Genomic DNA, 17725 nt, shown 5'->3' with positions numbered 1-17725 from the left:
ACGCAACCGACAGGTGTGAAAAAAATCATGCATGCGCATTAAGGTTCAAGGTTGGCTCCTGCAAGCACATGTGATTCAAATCCATCAGGTTTTTGCAGAAAATAAAAAGGTCGGATACTTTTCTAACAGACCTCGTAGTCCACAAAGTATCTCCGTTTGTTTACTCTGAAGTCACCTTTAATTTTTAAAGATTTCCTGTCTGACCTGGGAATATTTGTGTGTGAATTCTGCTCGTGTGTGGTGTGTTGACTTCACTGTGTGGCTGTGCACCACACACTGTACGACTAAACCTGTTAGATCTATGACTTATTATCTCCATGTGTGTGGTCTCTCAGGTTTTAGAAAGCTACAGATAATTTTATAATCCTTCCATGTGAACCAGGCTTAAGCAGAAGTGTTTGGCGATGCCAATACCTTTGCCAGAGAGTGAAGGTACACGTCTTCAGTGTCCTGGTGCTCCCTGTCTTACTGTCTTACTTGTGAGACATGAATGCTAACCAGAGATCCAAGGTGACGACTAGATGTCTTTGGTACTTGGTCTCTTCACAGGATCTTTGGGTACCACTGGAATTCATTTGTATCAAATGAATGGTTAACTAGTGAGACTTAGGTGGGGTTACCACTTGCACTGTGAGGGAACATCAGATAGAGCATTTTGGCCATGTGATGCATTTCTCTGGGTGTGGTCTAGCACATGTGCACATAAAACATAGCGCTAAATAGCACTAAAAGTGTTTCTTTGGGTCATAATGATATGGGAACCACTATATAGATATAAAGCACCTAAAGGTGCTCTATAGCACCAAAAGTGCTGCCTTTGTGTTGAGGATTCCTCAAAGAAGGCCAAGCGGATGTTCACTTTTCATGTGGTTGCAATAGATAGATGACTCTTTTAGAGTGGTGGGGTGGACCAATTATCTGGCACTGCACCACTGCATGCTCCCAGACCTGACCTATATTCTTGAATTGTTGGATAACAAGTCCGAGATCAATTTTAGGCTAATTGGTACCACTTAAGGGGACTTAACAAAATGTACAATCCAGTCTCAGTTTGCCCCATGGCCTATACTGAAATGTGTGGCCATTCTGGGGTGGCAGCTACAGCAAGGTAGGTGTCAGTGAGGTCAACATTTAAAGGTGCTCCAATCATATTGAAAAGGATACCACATTATTTGTATTTATGATTGATTGTCCTGGAGTCACGGGGTAGAAACAGAAAAACTGGTTACAAAGATCCATTTCAGTTTCAGGTCAAAAGTTAAAGTTGCTCCAAGTTTGGTAAAAAGAAAAAGAAAAAGAGATGCACATTATTGGCTGAGTTAACATGATTAATAAATGGAATAGTTTTAACTGTGTTGAATGGTTGATCTCCAATGTAATGGTCAAACAAGGTCCTTTGGATTCTATGATATATGACATGTTAACCCATAACTTGATAAAGAAGCATAACAGATGGTGCAGACGGTTTTAAAATCCTATTAGATCTTTTTTTTTTCTTACCAAATTTGGTAACTTTAACTTTTGATCTCTTTAGAAATTGAAACTGACATTTGAAACTATTTTTGCTGTTTTTATCGCATAACTCCATAACAATCAATCAGAAATACTGCAAAGTGTAACTTTTTGGAATATTTGTCATCAGACAAATAACAGTACACTTTTCAAGATGACTGGAGCATTTTTAGATATTGACCCCTGTGTGATCCTTCATTGATCCAAACCTGGCTATATCTGCCACCCTGGGATGGCCACCATGTATTTTTGTGTAGGTCATGGTACACTGAGGCTGGATTGTAAGCGTTTTTGAGTCCCTTTAAGTGGTACCGAAGAGGTGCTTAGCCTACGGGCTAAGAAGCTGTTTAACTATGAGAGGGAGGGAGACTAGCACCACATGAGGAGTAGCAGGTTCTAACTGTTATTTGTCAGTTGTGTATTTTCTATTATTCTGGCTGTCATTTTTCAAAAATGAGTTGAGTCCATTGTGGATAAAACCCATTATTAACCTTTATTTAACCAGATAAAAGCCCCTTGAGCTCTAAACCTCTTTTGCAAGGGTGACCTAGCCAAATGAGGCAGCAACACACACCATAAGAAAAGTTAATAACATTTAAGATAACATTAAAATAAATAAAATATAGTCATAAATAAATCATATTAGTCAACAGACATGTTTGCATACATGACACTTGAAATTTACTTTCAAATGCCTGTTTATACATTTAGTACAAACAGTATGGCTACTGGTGTTCCACCACTAAATTACTTCATCAAGTAAAAAGCTGTGGTGCGACCACTGTCAGTCAGAATTCACCCGCCGTCTCCTGCTTCCTCTCTCATTCTTTTGCCTTTCCTTTGTGGGGCCTCCAGTGGCCTCTCTCCTCACCTCTCTCTTTCTCTTCCTTTTAGACAACCCTCACTTTCTCTTTATCTGGATCTGTGTCCCAGTACTCACCAGGGAGGAATTTGTGTTGAATGCATCTTGTCATTGCTCAATGGCTATATTCTACTGAGTGTTGGAGGCTTTGAAAGGAAATTTGTCCAAAGTGGTGCATTGTTGGCGATAAGAGGCATTTGGCTCCATCTTTACTCACCCGTTGGAACTTTGTAAAGGTGACCCAGGTCTGTACTGTAGCCGACGGTCTGTCCACGTCCCACCCCACCCCTCCGCGCCACCAGCCCGCCCGCCTGTCTGTCTTTCTTTAAGTCGGCTTTGCAAACACAGTCTATCATCAGCCTTTATCAAAGAGCCGCTTCTCACTGAATAAACGCCTTGCAGCAGTACTGGGAGCCTTTGGAAAGCCTGAAAACTTCTTAAAATGGTTACAAAGGTTGCTATGAGCTATTGATATTCAAGTGGGAAAATAATTTTAAAAAGGAAGCGCCATTGTTTGATATATTAATGCACAGTTCTTTTTATTTAGAAAGGGAAATTCTCACACAAGGCAAGGACCAGAGGACACCTACTTCTCCAGCTCAGGTAAACACAAACCCTTCTCGTGTCTGGGACACTTTATGCTCATGACAACACTTGTATTTTTAATTTACAAGTGTTTGTTTTGCAGAGCAACTGAAGCCTTTGAAGACATACGTGGATCCACATACATATGAGGATCCCAATATAGCCGTCCTGAAGTTTGCCACTGAGATCCACCCCAGCCACATAACCAAACAGAAAGTCATTGGAGCTGGTGAGTGACATCCTGTTGGAACGATTTGCTTCAGAGATTAAAGCTGAGATGTTGAAAGATTTTCCCAATCCCCATTTTCACTGTTTAGATTCTTGCCTTTTCCGCAGTTTAACAGGTTGAGTGACAGCAGTTACTTACTGAGATTAATATTTGTGCAGCTGAAAACTCATACAACAAGTTTAGATATTTTGTTGTGTGGCAACTCTTGGCTTACATACCCGTATTTTGACTCATGCTGACAAGAATATTCACACGTGAAATGAAACTATTGCAGGCACCATTTTGGTAGGATATCAAAGCACTTCCTCAGGCTACTGAGATCTTTCATTTACGATACATTTATTCAAGTGTGGCCACCTTTACCCTTTGAACCATCAGCTTTTTTCCCCCAATGTCCTCTCCCTCTGGAGTTCCCACAACCTCCCCCTCCACCACTCCTGTGACAGCTGATTCCCATGCTCCCACACCACAGGCCATCCACCAGTTACACAACATGTAACCAGTCCACACCTCTGTGTCAAGTCCTACAGCTAAACAACTTGACAGGCTTCCTTATTTTTCACCATGTAGCTGGAGAACGAAGATGTATGAAGCCACTTCACTCTCACATCCCATTTGTAATCAGTTGTCCTGTTGGTGCTGTTTGCCTGCAGGAGAGTTTGGTGAAGTTTACCGGGGTATTCTGAAGGCACCAGGTAGGAAAGAGACTGCAGTGGCTATTAAGACCCTGAAACCAGGCTACACAGAGAAACAGAGGCAGGACTTTTTGAGTGAAGCCTCCATCATGGGCCAGTTCTCCCACCAGAACATAATTCGTCTGGAGGGGGTGGTCACCAAATGTAAGGACCTTTGTTAGCTTTCCTGTCATTATTATTGCTTCACTTTTAGGATTGTTAGGAGATGAGTAATACATGTGTATGTTTTACAGTTAAACACGCCATGATTGTGACTGAGTATATGGAAAACGGAGCGCTGGACAGGTACCTCAGGGTAAGTCCACTACAGAAAGCTTTTTCTGTAGCCACCTTGACACTTGCATGAATTTGAGCCACGTGCTGGCACGCGATCTTGCGTACCAAAGAGCAAATTCATCATAAACTGTTCTAAGCTGTGCATTTTGAAATGTTCAAAATTTCTGGCACACATAAATTTCGTGCCACTTGCGTGAACTAGTCGTAAACATTGTGCAACCTATTTGCAAACACTGCGTGTCACAGCGCATCTGAATCCGAAATTAGATTATGAAGAGATGTTTCATTTATGATAAGCATAACTTTTCAGATACATTATCTAAGGAATGAAAATGCAACTGTTTTATGAATCCATTACAATATATATTGTAGCAGGCAGCACGGTGGATTAATGGTTAGCAGTGTTGCCTCACAGCTATAAGGTCTTGGGTTCGATTCCCACTTGTGGCCTTTCTGTGTGGAGTTTGCATGTTCTCCCCATGTTTGTGTGAGTTTCCTCCAGGTGCTCCGGTTTTCTCCCACATTTAAAGACATGCAGATTAGGTGAATTGGAAACTTTATAATTGTAAGAGATCTTGATCTCAGTGGGACTAACCTGGTTAAATAAAGGTGAAATAAATAAATAAATGATATGAGACAAAATTCCAAATGTGTTCTCCACCGCACAATGAGCACAAGACAACCTGTAGTTGCAGATACTTTCTCTGATTTTGGGAGCGATGAGAGAATGTTTTCATCAGCCAAGTTCTGAGAGCAAATGTGTCATCGGCTACAAAATGATATGGCACAGGCTTTATTTTATATAGTGTGGTGTCAAGCGGGACGCATTGCGGGACGCAATTATGCGGCAGTGTGGGGATCAAATTTGTGCAAGTGTCAAGGTGGCATATGATGAGGTTGTTTTAGTGCTTTTTAGGAGGATCTTTCAAAAGTTAATACGCCAATTTTCAGAAAACCTGTTAAGACTGTTGTGTCATAACTTGAAAAAGAAGTCCTATATAGCCCTAAGTCCCATCCCCACTTCCCCAAAGCTTCTGTACCATGAAGCAAATGAGAGTCGGTGGTTTTCCTTGGATGGGATGCCAATCCAAAGCAGATGACTTCCCCAGCTAAAGGCTGTGCCATTTACAGCAATTTGGACTGAGACAATGCAGATGAAGACATGAGCTGGGATCAAACCCAGGTCTGTCCATTTGAAATCCAGCTCCTTATCCCACTGGGCTTCCTGCTCAGTGCACTTCACAGAGATGACATTATATTTTCAGATGTAGCCACAGCAAAGTGGAACAAACTAACTTATTTTGACTATCCCAGAAAGTTCAGTTTGTCAGATTGGGAACCTGTTGGATGAATAAACTAATTGTCACAAGGCTGCTCAGTTTCTGTAGCAGCGGCTGCAGGGGGTTTTGTCCATTCCCATCAACTGTCTTCTCTGTGTCCTGTCCTTAGTAGCTACTCCGCACGCTCCACACAATTAAAAAAGTTATGCTGTATTCGTTGCACTAAATATTGTGAGTAACATGTTAAACAGAATACATTTGTACAGGATTTTCTATTTGCTGTAGAGGCTGAAAGCACCGTGTACACTTTTGTTTTAACTGAATAAATTTTGGAGTCTGTGCTGTGTTAAATGTATATGTAGGCTGAACTTGAGAAGATAAGTTGAGATAAGATTTCCAGTGATTCAACGAACACAGCATCAAGTGTTTTTTGTGTCATTATCCCAAATAACTGAGCTGTGGATTTATGTTGAGCCATATGTGTGTTAGAAAATGTATCGCTGTAGTGAGAAGAAATTTCTTCTTACTACATAAATTCATTGTTTTTGTAGCAGCAGTTCACATGAATTTACATGAATGTAAATTCATGTGAACTTGTGACCTCTGCTTCTCCTTAATGCAGTTTGTGGAAATTCTAATTCAGTAATGTTGAGTTGTGGTCAGGGGTGGATTAGAGTAACTTTGGGCCCCTGAGCTACTATGGAAACCCCATAATAATCATAAAATGTGGATGAATCACGTTCAGTTCAAACTCCGACCACTTCAAGACATTAAAACAACTGAAAGCATCCATTCAAACTAAATTCTGTTTTGTAAATTTTATTTACGAAACTTAAAAAAATATTATTGCTTCCTGATGTGCATCATTTCCCATCATGCAGTGAGACAGTGTTCTATTCAACTACTGGTATACTATAAGCTGGTAGTGACAGTATTGATTATTTTGTGTTGTCTTTCTGTTCGTATTCTTATGTGCGCTGTCCACATTTTGGTGGACAGTAATGTGACTTTGGGTCCTGACTGGTCTTCAGTTCAGACACACCAGTGCATTGATCCATACCTGATTCTGGTTATTGATTGATCCAAGTGGTACTTCAGTCACAGCTCCAGCAGAGTTTTTATTCAACATTTTGAGACCCTCAGTGAGCTCTATGAAGTGTTAACAGCTGTAGTTTCTTTACACAGTTTCACCTGTGTACCTAAACAGAGTGCACAGCTCTGACAGGTACTATGTAGTGCAGAAGCAGAGTCTTTGACTTCTTCCCAGTGAATTCTGATGTTTGTCAGGGATGTGTTCCGTCTCTGACAGTGCTTGCATGGACTGGGTGTTGCGTAGAGTTGTGTGGACCGGTGGCTTAGATGACTCTGTCAGTGAGTAAAGGTTTACCAGCCATGACTTTGTGAATAATTCTGTGATCTTTGTAGAATCAATGGATATGTTGATCGCAGCACTTGAGAATCTGAGCAAGGAATCAAAGTATTTGGGTTTTGAGTTCTCCTGGATCAAGACTACGATCCAGGCTTTTGATGACTTCCTGGACTCAGCCATTAGAGGTGTATCTGCATGTGATGAAAATGTTGAACTTGTAGAGACATTCACTTATCTCGGCAGTGACATTCACCACTCTGGGTCCTCTGCCTTTGAGGCTGAGAGGGAAGAACTGGGAAGAACTTATGGAGTCATGAGTTCAATGGACAGAGGTTTTTGGTGATGTCGATATCTCTGCAGGAGAACAAAGGTCCAAGTCTTTAGGGTCCTGGTGAGTCCTCGCTTACTGTATGGTTGTGAGATTTGGATGCTAACCGGCAACCAAAGGAGATGATCAGATGCCTTTATTACTTGGTCTCTTCAGAGAATCTTTGGGTTCCCTGTGAATGACTTTATGTCAAAGAATTGGTTATGTAGGGAGGCTTAGATTAGGAGCATTGCATCATGGGGGAGCATGAGCTATGGCATTTCATGCAATGTAGTGTGTGTGTCTGTGCATGATCCAGCTGCAGGTACCTCAGTGTTGAGGCCCCCTGTCCCTGGAGAAGGCCAAGGGGGTGCCCCCATTTCTGGCTCTGACAGATAGATGGTTACTTTCAAGAGGTGAAGAAGGACCGGTTGGTTGCTTTTTAGGATCAAAAGTGGTTCTGCTGTGATGCATCACCATCAGCACCTGCTCCCAGACCTGAGCTGTACATATTAAACACACAGCTGTTCTGAGTTAACAGCCTAGTGTGCACATTACCGTGCATCCTCCATCACCGCAGAACCAAAAGAATCACATTTTTACACAATCTTTTATGATGCTTACTTCTGCTTTCACAAGAAAATGACTTTATAATGATGTAAGTCCATGAAAACAGTGATTAGCAATAGTTTTATGTGAGCACAGATATTTGTGCAGAAAGTGCAGAGCTGCGATCTTCACCTGTTAACAGCAAGAAACTCTGTATTGAGGCATTAAAATATTCAATGAAAAAAAAAATCTGTGTTTTAAAAGTGGGATGTCCGCCGACCACACAGCAACACAATGCAGTGCATGAAGATCATTTCTTTAAGTCAGACTTTTGTGATTTCATAATTATTCAAGGCCATATTATGGTTTTGACTGAAATTTGATCAATTGCCAAGCCCCAACCTCTACCTGTGAAACATGAGGCACAGCCAGAAGAAGAAACCGGTGTAGTTCCTTGAATGACCCCTTGAGGTTGGTTCCAAAAGGAAGCAGATTGCCACAGAAGCCAACATTAAAATGTCCAGCTTTAGAGGAGAAATAAACATGTTTACAGCCTGGTCTCTATAGCCAGTTTTTCCCTCCATGACAACTGTACCAAGGGTGAATAGGCCATAAAGTTATGCATGTTGAGTGACAGCTAGTGTGGTGCTGCTGAGTAGAGCTCAGACCTTCAATAGACCAGAGAGGACGCTAGCTGTGACTGCTAGTTGTTGTAGAGAACTGTGTCTGTCCTTTCTAAGCATTTTATTAAAAATATCTGTGTTAATATGGCTTGTTTTGCAATTAATAGTCCTACCAGGTCAGATGTCTGTGCTTCAGTATTTCCATCAAGTGAAATTTTCATGTTATTAACTCTGTTTGCTAATGTAGTGAGCACTTTTAGCACTTGACACAGGGTTTTTCCAGTATATATATTCTGTGTTAACTGCATCCTCTATTGAGTTGCATCACAGCTGAGCTGTATACGTACAGCAAATTTTGCAGAGTAAAATAGACTCTGCAGTGAGTACGTGGTCACACTACAAATAGTGCTAACTCTATGATAGCATAAATAAACCCCATTAGTTACTTTAAGTTAATTTAACACTGTGACAGAGCTGATTTGCTCACTGCAGTTGCCAGACATCAACCTGTTCCACCTGCACTTACCATAATAAGACATTTTAAAATCCTTCCTGTTTGTAATGCAAGGTATGTTGGGCCTTGTTGGTGTAATATGCTAAATTTAGAGTCTTTCTGCAAAAAAGAGTGAGGAAGTGGGAAACTTCAGTCAGTATTTTCATGCGGATTTTATAGTTTATTTAACCATTGATGTGACAATATTTCTCATTATTATCTCCACCTACCAGGACCATGATGGCGAGTTTTCCTCCTTTCAGCTGTTGGGAATGTTGCGTGGCATTGCAGCAGGCATGAAATACCTTTCTGACATGAGCTACGTTCACCGTGACCTGGCCGCCCGCAACATTCTTGTCAACAACAACCTGGAGTGTAAAGTGTCTGACTTTGGCCTGTCTCGAGTGCTGGAGGATGATCCTGAAGGAACATACACCACCAGTGTGAGTAGACAGATAAGTAGTTTGGTCTAATGCAGTGGCTAATGGGAGTTTTAGGTGTTGTTCAGACTGACAGTGAAAATCCAGTTTAAGTGCGTATTCGGTTTGAATCTGATTCCATGTTGCAAGTCTGAACAGTCAAAAGTTGCGTAAAATCCATTTTTTTTTCAAATCAGTTTCAAGTTTCATTTATACACAGTAAAATCACCAGTGTAAAATTAAAATTAAAATTAACACTGACAGTGTACATATGGTCCTACTCTGGCCAGAGTGGGACCATATGTTCACTGTCAGTGTTAATTTAACACTGGCAATTTTACTGTGTAGGTGGTTTGAAATGTTATTCAAATTGCATTTTTGCCAACCCGTTTTGGTCTGAATGCTCACATTGGATTCCGGGTGTGTTTTGTTATGTCTGAGACTTTTCATGCTGTGTAAAGCTCCACATGATGAGCTCTATCCAGTGAGAGGTGTGGTGAGAAAACTCATGCACTTGTCGGACATTTCTCAGACACAGTTGTTGCATATATGTGTACAGCAGGCAGCATTTTGTAGTTGTGCCACTGCTCAGTCTTTCCACCTCGTTAATGCCCTTTATTTTTTGGATGTGAGTTAGGGTGCAGTCATTTTTTGTATGTGTGCATCCGTCACATGGCTGCAGCACAAATATACACATAAATACAGGTAAACTTGTCATCAGATGTGATTATTTTTATAATCCAGATCCGGTCAGTCAGAGCTCCATGTGAATTTAGTAGTAGCATTTGGAAAAAGTTAACTGCAGAGTGACACGGAGCAGGAGTCATGTGTCTTTTTCCATATGCATGACTGCATTATTATAGCAACCAATGTGGATAAGAGCCAAATGAGGGTTGTCACATGGACACACAGATCAGATCTGGTCATTTGCTCACTACCGTCAAAAGTTTGGACACAGTTTACCATTCATTTGAACTTTTCAGGCTGCATCTAATTTGAAGAAGTTCTGTTTCATAGGGAGGTAAGATCCCCATTCGTTGGACTGCTCCAGAGGCGATCGCTTATAGAAAGTTTACCTCAGCAAGTGATGTGTGGAGTTTTGGAATTGTCATGTGGGAGGTCATGGCCTTTGGTGAAAGACCATACTGGGACATGAGCAACCATGAGGTAAGCATCAATTTTAAAGTTGTCACACAGTTTAAAGTTTCTTGCCTGCTTAATGTTTGCCTCACAAACAGGTGATGAAGGCTATCAATGAAGCTTTCCGCCTGCCGGCGCCAATGGACTGTCCTTCAGCAGTTTACCAGCTGATGCTGCAGTGCTGGCTCCAGGATCGTTCCAAGAGGCCGCGCTTTGGCGACATTGTCAGTTTGCTAGACAAGCTGCTGCGAAGCCCAGACTCCCTGAAGACCATCGCAGACTTTGACCCACGGTGAGGTTTATTTACACACCAGGCTAAACCAGCTAGAATGTGTATTTTTCTAGCATTGGATGTGAAGAAGCTGCCACTATCAGCAAACAGTACTTGGAAACGTTGTAATTCCCACAGCACTGGAAATATAATCCACATGAATGGTTGTCTTTTCTATTATTTGCATTCTGCGTGTGGTGCATGAAAACTTGGCTGTATGTGTTCAAAATCAACCCCTCCCTCAAACACACACAGACGCACACACACTTAGTACAGACTTTCTCACATTTACCTTCAAAGAAATAAAGGAACCGTGGCAGATTGGGGGGAGAAGAGGAATAGCTGTAAGATGGTTCCTTTCCAACATTAAAGAGCACACTGACACCTTAACAGCTCCGCTAATGAAAGAAACGTGCCTGTGCTGCTGTTAGGGGAGCATTAAATCACTGCTGTCTGTGATTTTGTGCAGAATGCATTATTTCTTCTTTCGGAGGGAACATTAACCCAGAAAAGGACAAAGATCTGTAATGTTTGTATCTGAATGGGCCCTCATCCTGATTGCACCAACTGGTTTTTATCACCGACGTGTTTCCTGCGCAGTAATTACAGCGTTCTGTTAGCTGCCTTTGTTGTGGCAAAGCCTGTTGTTTATTATCATTTGGATCTACTTTTTTTTGCAGCGTATCCATCCGCCTCCCCAGCACTAGTGGATCTGACGGGTCCCCCTTCAGGTCGGTATCTGAATGGCTTGAATCCATCAAGATGAGCCAGTACAGCGAGAACTTCACCTGCGCCGGAATCGTTACCATGGATCAAGTCCTGCAAATGAAGAATGAGTAAGAAAAATGATTTGACTATAAAAATTGACTCCCCTCAGTATGTGTTCTCCTCAGGTTATATCTCATTGATATTTTATTTTTACTCCACACTGTGACGGATGTCCTCATTTTTTCACAACTGCACATTTTTCACAGTCATCTTGTGTAGTGTTTAAATTGCACTTTGAACTTGCTTGGAACATGAGTAGGGTGAAACACAAGAATTTAGCCAGGCCAGATGCAGAGTTGGTGGGTGGAGCTTGAAAAATTATTTGTTGGCTCCTACATTCTTTAATGGGAGGGCAGGAGAAGATGGGCAGTTAGGTTAATGTCATTTTTAGAAGAATGCTTAAAATGCCTTAAAATTGAAGAGGGAAAAGCTCCAGGGATCAATGATCCCAACTGATGACCAAAGGAAAGTGTGATCACCTGGACTGAAACAACTTCAGGGGTGTTCTACTGCTCTCTGTGCCGAGAAAGGTACTTGCAAGGACTATTCTGAACAGGATGCAGTCCCAGGTTCTTGGTGCTCACTGGCTGGACCAGTCTGGTTTCATGTCTAAGAAGTCAACTGTTGACCATTTCCAAGCTCTGCAAGTAGTATTTGAATGCAGGTATCACAGTATCACAGCTGTTCCTGTGTTGATTTTCACAAAGCATTTGATTCAGTTGTTCTCTGGGCATTCTCAGAGTAAGTGGGCTCACCAATAAGTTGCTGGACCTCACAAATGGCCAGCACACAGGGACTGTAAGTGCTGTGCATGGCATGACCAGCAAAAATACCTTGGGCTCCTTGAAAGGCACGATGTTGTTTTTTGTTTTTGTTTTTTTTTTTGGGGGGGGGGGGGGGGGGTCATAACAGCGGATCCAGCACAGATCCACATTGGGATTTGGCAAAAGTTTTACGTTGGATGCCCTTCTGGACTCAACCCCAGTTTTACTTGGAGAAACACACACAGCCCCTGGACTTCCGAAGAGGTCTCCCATTCATGTACTAACCAGGACCCACTCTGCTTAGCTTATGAGATCTGACACGATCAGGCTCACGTGGAGAAGGCTGGCTGCTTGAAAGGCACTAAATAAGTCATAATAACAATAATAATAATAACCATAATAATAACATTGCATGTATTCAGCACAACATTTTTTTTTTGTACTCATGTTTTTATTGTAGTGTTTCCAACTTTTTGGTTCAGCAACCCATGTTCATCTGAATCAAATAACATCCAGTATGTTGCCCATCACATGTTTATTTGTCCTTCTTGCTTATTTTTAGAATTTAACTGCCCTTATGGTACACACCACAGGCTGAGGACTTCCTGAATGAATCCACTAGTCACTTCTTCATTTGTGTCTGTCTGATTTCTCTTGTCCAAACCGTGTCATATAACATCTAGTATGTTGTCCAATGCATCTTTAATTGTCCATCTTGCTTTTTTTGAATTTTAAAAGTCCTTATGTTTAGCAACAGCACATGCTGTAGTGTGCACATGTGCTGCTGAGTTCCTGTCTGTTGTTAAACTTGCTCCCATCAAAACGCTGTGTTAAAAAGTGAGTCTCACATACAGATAAAGTGCGTCTTATACCCTGGAAAATACAATACTTTCCTCCTAATTTGAAGCCAGTTTTAAATGTTCTCCTGCAGTTGTTTGGTTTCTTCAGAAATAGTTGCTTTTTAACAACCAACAGAATAGATTGCACTCATGTCCATCCTCAGTTACAACCTGAGAAATGTTGGAGATGGAAAAAGTAATGGAGGGGAGGAGTAGGCTCATTTGTGGTAGACTGGTGACGGCAGCTTGTGGTCTGTGCAGTCCTTATTCTTCTTTCCTCTTCATTCTTTCTTTCGTCCCTTCACTCACACACTCGAGGCTTCACTTGGGCATCACTTTTACCGAAAGCAGCAGTTGTGCCCATTTAGGGTGAAGGCCTCTGTAGTTTCTGCAACAGGAAAGACGGTGGATGAGGGAAAAAGCAGAGGAGATTAAAGACGCCAAAGAGATGGATGAGATTTGAAGCCAGAATCTCATCGTGTTTGTACTTTTAGGAAGACTAAAGAGGTGCGCTCACAATTTCCCACCTCACTTATCACAGTGAGTTTTAAAAGGGGTCATATTATACACCTGTTAGTGAGCTAATGTAATTTAAAACATGCCTGTGAAACAGTCCACAGACACTGAGGTGATGCATCCAAAAAATATGACCCCTGTAAGGTGAGCGCGAATGACAGATGTGTAGGACGGCTTCAGGGGATTTAATGAAACAGACTCAACCTTTTGGAAAAAAAAGGGGCTCAGTGAAGCACATAATGGAGGGTGGTTTGGGGGTAGTAATGAGGGCCAGAGATTTTCCCAACCACATGTGCAGCCTAAATGGTATGCCCCCCACCCCCCACCACCCCCGCGCCTTCTCTGGGGCATATCAAAGTGGGTTTCAGTTGTGATTTGGGAAGATGGTCAGTTTGTAAAACAGACGACAAACCCGTTTGAAGTATTTGTCACACAGAATGGTGTGCTTTCATTCCTCGTCTTTCCATCTGAGGGCATCTGGTAGCACTCTTGGAAAACCAGCAGTTATTTACGACCCACCCTCTGCTTGCCAGACAAGTGATTCATGGTCAACGGGGAGAATCCTCATTAAGTAATTAAGGCTGTAATTAAGGCTTTGACTTTTGTAGGCCTGTTGCAAGTTTGCATCATGTGCTCGCAAGGAGCAAATCCTCCAGTATGACTCTTTAATGTTGGAGAGCAGTGGAATCCTTGGCAGATCACTCATTTGGAACACGCTCCACCTAATCGTGGTGGCTCAGAGATCAAACTCGATGTGAATGGCACCGGCTTTCGGCTGACGTTTTATCACTTGTGATTACTTCACGGGAAGAAAGCAGGAAGGGCATGTGTGGGGAAAAAAAATGTTTGGGGCAACACTGAAGTGTGAGTCCATTTATGGCTCCTCTCATCATCTCTCCTGTGTCTGTTTTCAGGGATATCAAGAACATCGGGGTGAGGCTGCCCGGACATTTGAAAAGAATCGCCTACAGCATCTTGGGCTTAAAGGACCAGACGAGCACTCTGAGCGTGTTTGCAGTGTGATCCTGACAACGAAGGGAATTTAAACGGGTTGCTGAAGCAGACAGCCCTTTGAACTCTGAGCTGAGCTGGAGCAAAAAAGGCAGGGACGGCTTTGGATTGGCAGAACCAGGCGGATTGTCGCTTTCCACAGAGCCGACTGAATCAGACTGACTGACTGTACATTTTGAGATTCATAGCAAGTTTCTTCATCTACTCCACATGGGGATGGAACACATTTTCAGCAACAGACATATGACATAGACTCTGTATATTTAGTCGTCTCTTTTTGCTATCACTCATGCATTTATTTACATTTCTTCATATCACATTCCTGCTTCTTAAAACTCGACAATCAAGCTGTTTGTGGGAATGCTTCCTGTGACGCCCTGAGCTTTGTTGCATTGACTATCAGATAAATAATCAGAGTAAGTGTGATTGTAGGGCAGCAGTGGACTTGGCTGAGTTGGTGGTTGGAGCGGATCTCACGATATCTCCCTTTAATTGGCACTTTGGTCTGTTTCTTACTTGGACCAATGAGAAAGGAGCGTCAACAAAGCTGACGTGAGCTTGAGCTGGCCAAAAGTTAAAGAGACGTCGTTGCTCAGGAGTATAAACACAGACAGAAGTCGTTTTGTTACCGGCTGCTGTCCAGAAATTAAGCTAGATTCATATAAGAGATGTTATATGAACAGAAAGGATATGCTCATGGTACTTTTTCAGATTTAGCAGACACTTTTTTGTTCATGTTTGGCAAACTGTCTAAAGCATTGAGCATAAGGTGTAGTGTAGCACTTGAATGAAGTGGTGTTGATTTAACTCTGAACTACAAGAAAACATGACAAGTGTTGGAACTCAGTGGACGCCATCGACCTGAAGTTGTGTTCACATTACAGAAGAAAAACTCTTTACTCTAGTGCTCTGGGCACATATTTAATAGTCCAGAGAAGTCGGTGGTACTTTGCTAAATTTCATGTTTTGTTTCTTGAGACACACAGCTACACTTTAGCGATAGTGAGGCTACATTAGCGGTGCTTACTTCAAGCTTTTGGATCGGAATGTTTCTAAGCCTGAAAGTCGCTTTTTGGGGATCTTTGTTGAATTTTGTTGAATAGAGCAGCGCGGTCTCATTTCAACCCTGTGTGATATCGCGGGATTTGACCACTTATGGGGACAGCTGCTCCTGTTGCGCAATATATACACAGCATCACTTCACACGGGAAAATGGTGTACTGTTTTGTTTTTGGCAACAATCACCGAAGCAGTCGCGAAAAGTGCAGTTATTTTCGGTTCCCAGTGGAGAAGGAAAGACGAAGTAAACGTGAGAGGTCGTGTGGGTAAGTGTTAGCCTACACAGCTAACCAGAGTAGCTTTGTTCTCTCGCCTGCACAACCGCCTCGACACGTTTGTGCGCCGGGTCATAAACAAACCACTTTCCACCTCATTGTTACTTTTTCTTTACATTTTCACTTTCTTTGCGTGTAATTTGCCCAAAAACCCGTGTTTCTGTCCCCGGAAGTAGAGAAATTACATCATATTTTACCCCTTTAGCGCTCGCCCTCAAACAAGACTACGCAGTCCAATTACCTGTCTCCGACTGTTCTTGAATTTGTTGTATTATTGTATAAATTCCATAGCCTGGTAAACCAGACCCATAATTCACTTTGCTTTATGAAAAGGGTCTGGTCCACCTCCCATTCATGGTCATTTCCTTTCCGGCGAAAACAGGCCGGGCCATTCGCAACTTTTTATCGCTTTATGTGTTGACTCATTGAAAAGGGCAGAACATCCACTGTTCCACATGGCTCCCGCTGATATGGAGCAATTATTTGAAAGAGCGCTTGCTTCTGTTTTGAACTACCTAGATAATATTAAGTCTGTAAAAGAAGAACAATGAACAGTTCTAAAAGCTTTCCTTTGTAAGACAGATATGTTTGCTTAACTCCCGACTGGACTCGGGAAGAGTTTATTTTATCAGTTGTTGTCGCTCTGCCTACATCACATGCTTTGTTGCTCTGATTAGTTGTATATCTGTCCAGTAGTGTCCAGAAGCAGTTTTGTCTGCTTCCGATACTCCTGCCCCTGGAAACATGAGTGGAGAGGTGCCAGGCTACAAATTCCAAGAGCACTTTACAAGCTTCTGATAGATTCTGAGCTCAAAACAGTAAATGCAGTTTGCTCTACTTACCACATATACAATATGGAAGAAATGTAGGAAGAATAAGTTTTACTTCAGTAATGTGAACACACTATATGTACACTGAGTTCAAATTTAACATTTTGTGCCTTACTGCAGTGTTTGTTTGTTTTTTTTTTTTGGCTGGTGATCCTTTTTTGCAGGAAAAAAGGGACAAAAGTCTGAAAAATACATTTAAGTTTGTGGACCAGATTTGGTTTTGTATTATTTTCGTTGTATCTCATGACCCCTAAGATTCACCACAGGCTCTGTCAGAAAAAAAAGCCTTAAAAGATATTTTGGTGTGTAGCCTCACAATGTTTCTCTTTATCCCTGTGATGTTCCTGTGATGCCACGTACATCCAGTGATGGGCACAGTTCCAATAATCCGATAATTATCGAAGATAATGTTTTCATTATCGGATTATCTTTTCAGATAACTTTGAAAGCCATTATCAGACTAATTATCTTCGGATAATTTTTAGACTGTTAACGTGGTAAATAAAGCTGAACAGCTACAAACACTTAAAAAATTTAGAATCAGGTTGAGCACCTACCTGTTAAAAGTTTTGCAGCAGATGTGTAGTTCTATCCTCTCCAAACAGAGAAGAGCTGCTTCTAGAAAAAAAACACTCTATACTCAGCAGGCAAAGAAGAACTAGTCACCAAAAAAAAAAAAAAAAAAAACCTTAATTTCTTTTAACCCCATACTGATACATGGGCAATATCACCCAAGTCATCCAGAGGCATACAGTTTTAACTTATGGTTAAAACTTTAACCAAACTACTTTTGGACAAGTTATTTAAATTAACGTCACTTCTGAAGTTTTATAAAGTGAAAATATCAGATATATGTTTTAGTTTTAAAGTAATGCACTAATTTTTAAAGTTTTAGTGTGGACATGCTGTGTCCAGGTGCATTATGGGTATGATAGGGTAATCTCAGTACGTTCACGACATGAGAAATGCATTTGAGACACTCTGATCAAGCTCCACAGACAACAGCATTAAACTCTAGCGCCTAAAACTCTCATGAATATATTCTCTGGGTTT

General features: G+C 41.6%; 1 protein-coding gene across 1 annotated transcript in view; it reads left to right on the top strand.

Annotated features, from left to right (window-relative positions):
* epha2b (eph receptor A2 b) overlaps positions 1 to 15957 on the top strand; it is an 85931-nt gene extending 69974 nt beyond the window's left edge. Inside the window, exons 9-17 of the mRNA XM_034171956.1 lie at positions 2922 to 2977; positions 3063 to 3188; positions 3842 to 4027; positions 4117 to 4178; positions 9014 to 9223; positions 10217 to 10366; positions 10438 to 10631; positions 11291 to 11446; positions 14412 to 15957. Coding sequence (XP_034027847.1) covers positions 2922 to 2977; positions 3063 to 3188; positions 3842 to 4027; positions 4117 to 4178; positions 9014 to 9223; positions 10217 to 10366; positions 10438 to 10631; positions 11291 to 11446; positions 14412 to 14520 — 1249 coding nt within the window. The 3' untranslated portion in view covers positions 14521 to 15957. The remainder of the gene's footprint in view (positions 1 to 2921; positions 2978 to 3062; positions 3189 to 3841; positions 4028 to 4116; positions 4179 to 9013; positions 9224 to 10216; positions 10367 to 10437; positions 10632 to 11290; positions 11447 to 14411) is intronic.
* Positions 15958 to 17725: the final 1768 nt, after the last annotated feature.

The sequence above is a fragment of the Thalassophryne amazonica genome, chromosome 6, assembly GCF_902500255.1.
Source record: "Thalassophryne amazonica chromosome 6, fThaAma1.1, whole genome shotgun sequence".
In the NCBI taxonomy this organism is placed as follows: Eukaryota; Metazoa; Chordata; class Actinopteri; order Batrachoidiformes; family Batrachoididae; genus Thalassophryne; species Thalassophryne amazonica.
The sequence above is the reverse complement of the archived record's forward strand: the minus strand, read 5'-3'. Positions and strand labels throughout refer to the sequence as shown.